Source organism: Vitis vinifera, chromosome 10 (assembly GCF_030704535.1).
Source record: "Vitis vinifera cultivar Pinot Noir 40024 chromosome 10, ASM3070453v1".
Taxonomy (NCBI): domain Eukaryota; kingdom Viridiplantae; phylum Streptophyta; class Magnoliopsida; order Vitales; family Vitaceae; genus Vitis; species Vitis vinifera.
The window spans coordinates 8,093,944-8,106,629 of NC_081814.1; the positions used below are offsets into that span (position 1 = coordinate 8,093,944).

Below are 12,686 nucleotides of genomic sequence, written 5' to 3' on the forward strand. Positions count from 1 at the left end.
GAGCTACGCCAACATGACCAGGAAACATAACACCTCAGTTCAGAGAATAAGACAGGAGATGACACCAGAAGAAAAGTGAGCTCTTAACGTAGCAAGGCCAAAGTTCATCTGATAGAACTACTCCTTCAATATTCACAGGGCCAAGAGTAACTCCTTGAGTAGAGCCTTCCATGGTCAATTGAGCTGATTGAAGGGTTGGTTGGCCAAGCCATAAAATGAGGATTCTGATTAAATTGCTTGGGCAATAGTTTTTCATGTTAAGGATCCAAACTAATTATTATGACTTGTATTTCCTTGCTCAGACCACATATACAGATATCTAAAGTTCCAAGGAAAAGCCCTAGCCTTACCAGGTTAATTAGTGGAAAAGTTTCTGGAAGTACACAGGAATGACTAGTCACCAGCTGGCATGAGAAGTGGAGGAGTACCCTTTCTTGTTCCTTGTTTTTTAAACACCAATTCATACAGATAAGCCTATATGAGACTAGTTCATGTTGTGCAAATGTCACTAGTATAAAGAGCCATATGAAAGAGGCAAAGAAATTCAAACGTTTTCCAACCGAATTACAACATAACGATGAAAGTCGCAGTTATTCTCCGGCTTACAAAATCTTGAAATCAAAATGTACAACTAGGGAAGAATCATTCTTCCAGATGCAATTCCGTCACGCACTTGAAAAGCTGACTATTTTCCCACTAGAATTTCGCTATATCTATGTGGATTATTAATGAGAAACCTAAGTCAAGCTAATTATTTGTTCCTTTAGTTTTCATCTAGGTAGCTAGGGCTGTCATGGACAATATACATATATGACTGAATAACTATAATGCCATTGTGCACTTCTCATTATAACAATTTGCATTGGTAATTCTTCCAGTATTCCACCTATAACTCATTAAGTTGCAAAACTTTCGTCATATGACCAATAAGATTATAAATTGATGGCGCCTTCCACCCTTTGTAATGGTAGGATGTTCTTTTTTTTTTATTATTCACGGGGATGTTCAAAATCTTAATTACATAACAGCCATCTGCTTTTGTTGATCTTGTTTGAAAAAAAAATGGATTTGAAAGCTTTTACAAGTCAAGCTGTCTACGCAGTGACATCAGTTTTCTGCTACTGTTGTTCTTGCAATTAGAAGACTGATAGAAAACTTAAAAGGCTCTTAGAATTCAAGCAGTCTGCATGCCATCAACTCAGGTTTCTTCTTCTTGCATGCCATTAGAAGACAATTATAGAAATTAAAGAAATCCAAGAAATCAAGCCATCTGACATGAACTCACTTTTCTTCTTCTTCTTTTGGATGATCCTTTCTGATTTAGTTCGTCCTATGTATGTTTAGACCAGGTTGAGATGGTTATCTTGGACTCTGGAAATATAGACCGCATTGCAGAAGTGGCCAAAGGGTTGATCAACAGAAGAACTTTATCCCCTCAAAATAATGTTAGACCCCTCCAGTAAAAAATCTCCAGACGGAAAATGATGGGGGGGAATGGATTAGGTAATAACTGGCATACTAATATGAGATCTTCAACCACTGCGGTCTCCATTCTGATTGCTTGTTCATGGAATAAGCTGCATTTCAAATTAGCCTCTAGTCCTTATTTTTTCCCTAGGGTCAACCTGAGTCATCCAACAAGAAGCAGCTGTCTGTCTAAGAGATGCGTTATGCCTGACAAAAAAATAATAATAAAAATTAAATTTATTCTTTTGAATTAATTAACACATCAAACAAATCATTGTTTTATTCTTTCACAGAATAAAGGAAAAAAGGGTATGAAGTATTTCAAACTGGTTATAAAGAAAAATAAATTAAAAATATAGTAGATACAAGAATAATTAAGAAGGATGTGCATACCAGGTGGAAAGCAAAACTATATATTGTCTAGCTGGTACTTCTTTACTAACTAATCTCTCAAAATAAAATGCGAGTTATAAGATATATGATATGTGCAAAATCAGTCACAAAAATTTCGTTCTGGAAAAGGAACTACAGAAGAATTGCAGGACAAATCTCCTTCGGCAGCGAGAAGACTGCAGACACAGACGAGCCTGCTAAATGGGCTTCATGCCAAAGCAGATTTGGCCCTCTAATGCAACTGCAACCTGCAGCTGCTAGGAAATGACTTACTAACGTGTTGTTAGTCTGAACAGAAGTATATCCATTGGAACAATGCTTTCTTCATGTGGATATAAAGGCTTTGTCCAGCTTTATTCCCTATACCTTAACTTCTCATATACAACCTTAACAGTAAAAAGGAAAAAAAGAAAAATTAACATTCATGATGAAAAGGAGATCATTCCTGAGTCTACTGACTTGAAAGGAAACCACTATCACCTATGGGGCCTTATTATTTGTACGGTTTTCATCACAGCATTACTTAGCAGTACGATGGACAAGAGGACATGGAAATGGCAGAACATTCGGTAGGGTTCGTGAAAACCATCAACTATTGAATTTGACCTTTCCAGCCATTTCTGAAGCCTCCGATGCTCTACCATTGCGGATCTTGATGACAGATATGCTAGCTAGCTTTTCTCCATCAGCTTCTAGTCAACAAGGAGTCAATTTTTTGCCCCGCATCCATGTCCTTCAACTGAATTTGATTTCATACACTATGGGTACCTGAACCATGAAGACATAACCAAGAGATCGATTTACTTTGAACATTTGTATCTCCTCTAATTCCATGAAAAAACCATTTCAATCCTGACCCTGGTTTTGTATTTTTACACGATAGAACTAAATTGTTATGCAACCATCCACATGCCGGGTAATGCAGTAACCATTTGATTGAAAAGAAGTCATGTGAAAATAGAAATTGGAATTAACTTCTGACTTTTCTAGTGGTTTAATAGGTAAATGGGAAAATGGGCCTCGACAAAGCATGGCCCACGGGCTTCTAGATTGACTAAAGTGGGCTTCCGAGGCTTGAATCTGAACAGAACCCTTGGGCAGGCCTATCCTACTTCCGTTCTTGCAGGAAAGGGGAGCCAAGGTCATGATAGTGAACATTTTGAAAACGGTTTTCAAAAATAGTTCACAAACGTTTTTTACAACAATAATCTGCTTCAGAACTTGCTTTTTTCAATTATCTCTTAAAATTAACTTTTATTTGTAATTATTTTCATATTTACACAATTATTTTTTAAAATAGTTGTCAAAAAAACAAGAATTGAAAATAATTAAAATATATTTTTAGAAAACATTCTATTTTCGTAGCAAGTTCTCAAAAACAATTCCTAAACAAGCTGTAAGTTTTTAGGAGGTAATTAATTGTTTAGGAGACGCATCAGATAACATAGAAAGAAGGGCTTAGCTTTGACGAGCCGAATTGTACCCGAGTTTTTGCCTTTATGGTCAGTGCTTGAATCTACCAAACCACATCTTCTTAGAAAAATCAGAAGGCTAAGAAGAATACATCATCCAATTATGTCAGCATGGAGATCAGTTGGTGCTTTGTTCTTACTTGCTCGATCAAGTTGCCTGCCAGATTAGCAAACATGCAACTTCATTTTTTTTTTATTTTTTTTTTGCCAAAACATGTATAACTCTGTAGCCTAGCTTTCAATCAGAATATAAACGATAATAGACAGAGAAATGGGTCCATGAAGTTTGATTTTTCTCAAGTTGGTTAAATTTTGAACCGAGTAAAGGCTAAAGCCATGGGACTGGGACATGGCAGACTTGTATTTGTTCTTCATTACCCTTGACTCACTCACGTACAGGTATATGTATATAGTAAGATATGGTGCTTGTCGTGTTTCTTAACCCCACTCACTCTCAGTGAAGAAAATGCAATAGGGTGGAACTCAATTAGCTTAAGATTTAGGGTTGGGATTTAGTTAATTTTTTGAACCTCAAAAAATTTAATGATATTGGAATTGAATCTTGGATAACTTTCTTCATCATGAATATCTAGCGATTTGTTAGCAGTTAAGGGAGACGCCAAATAAGTTAGCAGTTGAGACATGGTTTTGAAGTTTTTGATAAAAGAAGTGTTGCTTTCTCATGTAAAACCTACTTTCTATAGGTTCTAAAATGATCATGTGAATGCGGATTCCATGGACGAGCAAAAAAAAGGCAAAGGGCTTCAAGAAGTAGACAATAGTAGATGGAAAGGTGAGCCTCTCTCCATGTGAGTGAGAGAGAGAGAAAGACATGTCAAGCAGATGGAGCCAAAGGAAACAAATGGGAAGACGAACTGATAACTTTGAAATATCAGAAAATAAGGAGACAGAAAAGGACTCCTAACCCTCAAAAGAGATGGTCAGCACATACAAAAAGCAAGGCTAGTAAGAGTGATTTAAGGAGGTATGCAACTACTAAAATCCAATGCATCTTTTTGCCTTTATGTGTTGCCTGCTTGCCTGCTTGCCTGCCTGCCTGCCTGCCTGTGAAGAATGAAAGTGGACAGGCCTTGTCATGGGCATCTAATCTATACATGAGCTGCTGTGCGTTTGGCCTTTTCCATCCAAAAGGTACTTAACCAAATAAACCCTTATTATACCCAACGGTTCATCAAAAATGGTAATTCCCTTGGGGAAAAAAACAAAAAAGTAGGTTCTCTGAAGCTTACTATTCAAATATGGGGCTAGATATTCTTTTAACGGATAGAACAGATGCCTTTGAACTGATATTTCTCTTTCTAAATTCGATATCATACGGCGAAACATATGCTATGCCAAAAGATATTGAACCCATGTGTGGATTTTTTTGGACTTTCTGCACCATCAGTTTTTATGAGTAAATTTTTGTGCTTTCTTTTGTCCAACCTGAGAAGATAACGAGGCATTAAGAGCACCATGTTTGTATACTTTAAGGTTATGGATGTTTCTGATAATTATGCCGCGGTTAATATGGCATAAAACATGTGGCACAACATATTCTAAGAGCATATATGATTTGGGCCAGAAATAGAATGTGTGTTCATGCCTGCATTTGTCTGCACTTGTAGCCTTTTCTTAATCCCAAGGGCATCTGGGAGAAGCACTTTTTATCTCTACCCTAATTATTGTCCTCCCTAATCTCCTATTGGCCACACCACAAGATAAAAATAAGAATTTAAATGACACGCTAGGTGTAATGTAACAGTGAAATGCACTTATGCAAAAGCAGCCAGCAGAACAATTGAATATAATAATAGGCCTCATTCATCCTCAATCAATCCCCTATTTAGAATTACTAGGAGATGAATAATTAAAATCATGAGCCCACACAGATTTATACTACATTGAATCTACTCAAGCTGAACTCATGATATTTACCATTAATACAGTGATGGTGTTGAGACAATAAATCAGAGAAGAAAAAAATGAGATTCAATCCAAAATGAAAGTTAAAAAGGGCTCTCCTTTTGAAAAAGTAGGGGTACAAGCCAACATGGATCATTGATTTAGGTGGAAGTACCTGAACTTTTGGGTGAGCAGAGAATTGGGGGCCATGAAGCTGGAATTTTTGGGGTGTGGAAATGGAGGATATTGTATTCAAAGGGCATTTTGGTGAGGTGAGGGATGAAAAGGAAGCATGGTAAAGAGAAGGGGTTTGGTAGTCAGAGCTAGCATGTGACCCACGGCCACTGGCAAGGGCACGCATAGGAGACAAAGTGAGAGCAAAGGGGAGGCCCGTGATAACTGAAATGCCTGCCCAACCTACTGATTGACTGACTCACTGCTAGCTCTACACCATCCATCACTGACTCAATTCCCATTCCCCATCCCATGTACAAAAGCAACTCCAGAGCCTATGTGACAACCACTATTTCCATCTCCCCTCTGTTTGTCATATGCATTGGCTTATTATTAGGCATGCACTCCCTCTCCAGTACCAATTCCATATGCATTTGACATGTCTTTGCTCTGGCTGTCATCTTGCCTGTCCCCTTCACGCCCATCGCTCGGTGTTGGTGTCGGTATTCCTTGCTAATGCTTCCTTCTTGCTTTTTATTACATACACTCCCAACACATCAAAATGACCATTTTGGGTTCCTCTTATTCAAGCCTCTTTTACTCTTTGTATTCCATGTGACATTAAGTTTGAGAGTAGGGAAACAAGTTAGTTAACTGCCCTACCCTTATATGCAACAACATGCAAGAAATGGATATGTTTTCCCCCTATATTTTTATCTCTGCAACTCAACAAGGCCCTAAATTAATCACTTTAATGGTTGGAACATGGCCAGTCTCCGGTTTTAATTTCTTAATCACCCCATTTCAAACAAAGAATTTCTATCACTCCCAAAAGATGTTCAAATGAATGTGTCCTCACATACACAGACGTTTATTGGGATCCAATGTTGCTTGTAGATACCTTGGCCGCTGCCAAGCCATAAGCTTCCAGTTTATTCATTTATTTTCCTTTCTCTTTCCAAATGCGAAAATGACCCATTAAAAAAATACTAGAGTTGGCATTCCGAGATCCCAAAAACACATCACCGCGCACCCTTTCCATTCTAATATACTATAAAAGATAATGACGGGCGTCAAGGATGAATCCCAAATCAAACCTGTCATTGAGAAAGTTAGAGAGATGGAGTCAAGGTTTCGAAAAAGAATGGCGCTGCGAAGAAAGCTTCATACACTGAGAACCCTTACCAGCTCCAAATCTGTAATGCCAGAAGCTTATATTTTCTTTCATAGCAGTAGTTCATTTGTCTTTATATATATGTTTCAATATGTTCATGCTGATCTTTTTTGTTGTTTGTAAAGGTGAAAATGAGTTCCATTGTCATGGATGCTTTTCTCTACATTTACAAGCTGAAACTCAAGCTGGAGGCAATCAAAAGAGAATACTTAAAGCTAATCAACTATACCCAGGTAATTATTACAATTTCTCTGTGATATATGCGCCAGTGGTTGCAGTCCTGTTTTAGACTAATACACATGCATGAAATGGGCAGGAAGTGAAAGTAGAGAAGATTAATGGGAAGGGTTTTCTGGTAAGAGTGAGCTGCAAGAAAGGACAAGATCTCCTGGTTTCTATCCTGGAGGCCTTTGAGGACATGGGTCTTAATGTTCTGCAAGCCAGGGTTTCCTGCAACCATGGCTTCGGCATGGAAGCCATTGTTGAAGCTGAAGACCAAGCTCTGGACGTGAGAGCTGTGACTGAAGCTGTTCTGAAGGCCATTGAGAAACCAGGTGGGGATGAGAAACATGTAAAAGCTTAGAGATTCATGTACCCACTAACTCCATGTAAACTTCTGTTGATTATGAGATTTAATTTTCTCAAGTCCAGTGTAGCTCTCACTTCCATGAATTCTATTGTGAAAATTTAGTTATCAAAATGAAATATTTGATTTAATGAAAGATGACAAGCCATCAGGTCCATCACCATGAAATCCGTCTTCAAAATTAAAACCGAACATTTCCTTAGAGCTGGCAGTATTCAGTCTTGAATTTTGTGTTTACCCCTGTTCGGAGAATTGACTACTTGAGAAAGTAGCAGCCAGCAGGTGACATTCATGTGGGATCAGGTAGAGAAATGTATAATTTATTCTCAACATGTAAAAGAATATATCATCACAACCCTCCATTAATACCTAATTCCATGAGCCTACACTCCTAGACTCCTAGAGTCTGATGTATGATTCTAGCCGAACCTGCTATGGCCCAGAAAACATCCAAAAGAAGGCCCATTTCAAAGTGGGCCTCGACCTAATTAGTACATTGTTCTCCTGGACAGGCTGGACTACAAAGACCAACGCCAACTACAAACCAGTCAACTGACAAGACCACGACTTTCAAAACCTTGTTTGGGGGGAGAGAAAATTACACATTCGTCTTGATTAGCTGTATAGGAGGTGACACCATTATGAAAAAGAAATTCTAATTCCAATTCTAAAATTTTAGGTAGGGCCATGAACTCCAAGTTGAGAGCCAAGACTTGTTCATTAGTCATTTATGGCATTCTGCCATTGTAGAGAACGGCGAATGCACTCCAGAATTTATTGGCTAATGGTTTCTACGGGATAATAATGGGCCGACCACTGAAACCACGGTTTCCATGCTTTCATTAGGGTCAAGCCATCTAGAAGACTAGAAAAAGAGATTTTTTTATGGCAATTACCAACACTCAAAAATTAATATGGGTTAAAACCCGGCGAGGATATGGATTTGATCATTTGACAATCAACCACATTACGTATAATAAGGTCACGATTTGTGATGGTGGGTGGTTGTAGCGTCGTGTAAAAGCCTAAGTATCATATTATATAGTTGAACCGAAACTTCACATAATTATGTCAAAAGTATAAACTCAAATATTATATAATTATTAAACAGGTAACACGTCATATAATTCATTTAGGATAAGTTAGGTTTTGCATATGTTTATGATTAATGTCTCAATCAAATATATTTATAACTTAATTGATTTATTTATTTAAAAATAAATTTAAAATGAATAAAATTATAATTAAATGGTACAAAAATATAATTAAATTAATAATAAGATTATTAGATAGGCCAATTTAAACTATCTATTTATTAAAAAAATTATGCAGGTCAATACGAATGTGACTCAAACTGATTTATACAGTTATACTTAACCCAAATCCATATAAAAATAAAAATAAAAAATTGTGTTAGGTTTATATCGTATTAGTGAATCATATCATATTTTGTTACCCCTGTATTTATACTTGGTAAACTTACCATAAAAATAGAGTTTGTATATTAAATTCTTGAAAATAAAGTTGGTACTAATAATGTTTTTGAAAATGTTTCCAAATAAATATTATGTCTAGATTTTTTTTAGAAATTGTATTATTTATCTCAACATATTAATAAATTAAAAGTTATTGTTAACTTGCCAGATATTCACTCGTCGTGTTATATGTAATGCTTTTTTTTTTTGCATCATGTATGATACTCTTAGCATTCAAATACATAATATATGATTTATTAATATAAATGCAACCTAATATATGCTACTGAACATATGCATCTAGTTTGTAGTACATCACACGTTTGCTAGCTCTGTCTATAATATTTCTCTCAATAATTGTTTTAAATTTCTTTTTGGACTTATTTATCGTCTTTAATATTTTTATTTAGATAATATTTCATAAGGAAATTTTCTATTGTTATAAAAATAGATGTCCAGGTAATTAGGACTTTGAGAGTTCTAAAATTAAATTTACTTCAATAGATTTTTTTTTCTTTTTCTGATTTATTGCTCACTTGCTTTTATATAATAACAATATTTTTTATTTTAAATTAATTATAAGTTTTTATTTGTAGGAATAATTTTGAAATACCATTTAGGAATGACAATGAGGTGGGTTTTTTTGCTATAAATTCCCTCATTTCCCCTAGGATGAGTTTAGGAAATATGTAAAGGGATTTGGAATGGATATAAGAAATTTTTTAAAACCCGGTAAGGGTTCATGACAGGTTTGAATTTGACTTTATCTCAATGTGTTCATTAGGGTTGACAACAGGACGAGTCACCCCATCCCAACCCCATCTAGTTTATTCAAAATAATTCACATCCTCATCCCATTTAAAAAATTAAACGGGGCGGGGACGGGACAGGTAAGGGAATTTATCATACTTGTCCTACCTTGTTTAATTTTTTTTTTAAAAAAAACATTTAACTTTTTTAAATTAGTTTTAAATTTTTTAATGACATTAAAATAAATAATTAAATTATTAAATTTTTTATAACTTATTTGATTAAAAATATTTTATTATCATCTATATATTAAAAATAGTAAAATAAAAATTACATTAAAAAACTAATTTGATATATAATCGGACGGGACGGGATAAGGCAATACCCAAACTCATCCTAGGTTAAAAAAAAAAATTTCAAACTCGTTTAATTAAAATTCAAACTCATCTCATTAGGGGTAGGACAAGCCCGGTACTCAAAATAACCCGCCCCATTATCATCCCTAGTGCCCATCCCCAATTCATTTTTCAACTTTTATATATTTTATCCCACTTCATGATAGGTTTGGGTTTGACTTTATCCCACCATGCCCATTAGAGATGACAATGGGACAAGCTCGAGACGGATCGCCCCTATTCCAATCTCATCCAGTTTATTCAAAATAACTCTCATCTCCATCCCGTTTAAAAAATTAAACGGGGCGGGTCGGGTAAGTGAATTTCTCATACCCATTTGGTTTAACTTTTTTTTATAATTATTTTTAAAAAATTTAATTACATTAAAATAAATATATTTTATAAATAATTAAATTATTATATTTTTATAACTTATTTGATTAAAAATATTTTCTTATTATCTATATATTAAAAATAGTAAAATAAAAATTAAATTAAATTAATTTTATATATAATTGGGATGGGGTAAGATAAGGCAATATCCAAACCCGTCTTGGATTTTAAAAAAATTCTCAAACCCATCCCAAACCCATTTAGTTAAAATTCAAACTTGTCTCATTAAGGTCAGGACGGCCGGTCGAAATAACTCACCCCATTGCCATCCCTAGTGTCTATCCCCTAATTCATTTTTCAACTTTTTTTTTCATATATATAAAATATTTTTTTATAGAAATAAATAATAAATATTTATAATATTTATTAATTTATAAATTATATTTATTTTTCATACCATTTAAAATTTAATAAGTAAAAATTTTAAAAAATAAAAAATAAAAAGGTTAAATAGGACAAGATAGAACGGCTATGAAAATTTCCTAAATCTATCATATCCCGTTTAAATTTGTTTTTTAGATAGGATGTGAATAAATATAAATAATTAGAACGAGGTTGGAATAAGGTGATCTGTCCTAAACCCATCCTGGTTATCCCTACTACGGTCCAATACTAGTGATAAAATAACTTTTATAATGCAATATTATATTGAATATCAAAATGTTAAAATAGGCATGATCAGCACCTAGAAGCCCCCTTCAAATAGATTTGGATCGAAGTTTCTGAATAGATCCCATTCCTATTTACACCAAAGTGGTTTACACTGTTTCCAGTTCCTTTACACACTGAATTCAGATGTAGATTAATGTGTAAAGAATCCCATTGATCTTTCTTCCATTCAACAGTCCCTAGGAACCAAATGGAAACAAACAAGGAACATTCCAATATTCAACGGTTGTAAATGTCAAAAAGCCATACCCTTGATTAAAAGAAGGCCAATCGAAAGAGAAATCAATGGATAAATCAAGAAATGTGTGGGGCTTTGTATATGAAATTCACGAGATAAATAAGAGCCCACATTAATTAGATGTCATAATCGTATTGACTAATGATAAATGGTTAGTTTAGAAATGGAAGTGTGAGCCCACTAGATTATGAAATGCTTGTTTTTTCTTTTCGAGTGTTTCATACAAAATGATACAATGCACGAGGGCCCATTGTTTTGTTGAGCTTTCAGAGGCTAATGTTGTCCAAAATCATGTCTGTCATGATTTGTCTTGTCATTTTCAGCTTAAATATAGCCTTGGGCAAGTGCTTTGAACTGAAAAAAGACCTAACACTCCACTCCCCCTTTGTTGATCACTGACACAAAACAAGGCAATTTAGAGAACCTAATCAAAAAGTTAAAATTTATTACTCTTGGTGTTTGTTTTTTTGGCTTTTTGCTGAAAACCATTTAGTTTTAGAATTTAGGTTGTTTGTTTTTTTACTTTTTCATGACTTATTATAAACTTTTTACTAAATAGAAAAAGCCAAAATATGTGGCTTTTTCTAAATAGAAAAAATAACACAATGGTTTTTTTTACTTTTTAATACTTAATAGAAATAAAATACTACAAAAACAAACAACCTAATATTTAATACCATTAAGTATTAAGGTTCTATTTAGAATTAAGTAAAAAAACAAACACCACCTTAGACCTTCATCCCTTTACACCCAAGAGAAAATGGAAAAAAAAAAAGGAACAAGGTCTGACCGATGGGCTGATGGGTTTCATTCATTGAATCAAACTGAACTTCTTAAAAAAAGTATGCGTATTAGGCATATCTTTGTCGCTTTAATTGCAACCAATCATATAATAATAACATCATAATTAATCACCGGGATTAAAGTATCTAAATTCAATAGGAGATGAATCATGAGTCTCAAATAAAAAGATCGTGGAGATCTGAACTTTTTTTTGTTTGGTACTAGCGCAAGCTTCAATGTAAATATGATAATACAATAAAACAAAATAAATATTAAATAATTTATCTATAATGCATAAGGTTTTAACATGATTAAACCAACAATGATTAATCCATAGATGAGGTATGACATTCCATTATAATATAGAAAATATTATAGAGAATGGAAAATAAATACAAAAAATTTGAAAACATCTCACATTTCCTTATCTTTGTATTTATAATTTAATGTTTTCACACTTAGGTGGTGTTTGTTTTTTTAACTTTTTGCTGAAAGCAATTTGTTTTTAAAATTTAGGTCGTTTGTTTTTCTATTTTTTCATTACTTATTATAAACTTTTTACTAAATAGAAAAAACCAAAATATGTAACTTTTTCTAAATAGAAAAAATAACATATTGGTTTTTTTTTACTTTTTAATATTTAATAGAAATAAAATACTATAAAAACAAACAACTTAATATTTAACACTATTAAACATTAAGGTTTTATTTAGAATTAAGTAAAAAAAAAAAAAAACAAACATCACCTTATTGTATTTATACCTTGAAAAGTCCTTTTACTCTATTAAATGGTTTTTGCTATTTTTTACATC

General features: G+C 33.9%; 1 protein-coding gene and 1 non-coding gene across 2 annotated transcripts; one reads left to right on the forward strand and one right to left on the reverse strand.

Annotated features, from left to right (window-relative positions):
• Positions 1 to 1,995: 1,995 nt before the first annotated feature.
• On the reverse strand, positions 1,996 to 2,102 carry MIR399F (microRNA MIR399f). The gene has a single exon (NR_127851.1). It is a non-coding gene; the product is annotated as a microRNA MIR399f (primary transcript).
• Positions 2,103 to 6,326: 4,224 nt separating this feature from the next.
• LOC100263463 (uncharacterized) lies at positions 6,327 to 7,235 on the forward strand. The gene is made up of 3 exons (XM_002265545.4): positions 6,327 to 6,609; positions 6,711 to 6,818; positions 6,902 to 7,235. Exons 1-3 carry the CDS (start codon positions 6,475 to 6,477, stop codon positions 7,166 to 7,168), a joined length of 510 nt encoding a protein of 169 aa, XP_002265581.2. The 5' UTR covers positions 6,327 to 6,474; the 3' UTR covers positions 7,169 to 7,235.
• The last annotated feature ends 5,451 nt before the right edge of the window (positions 7,236 to 12,686 follow it).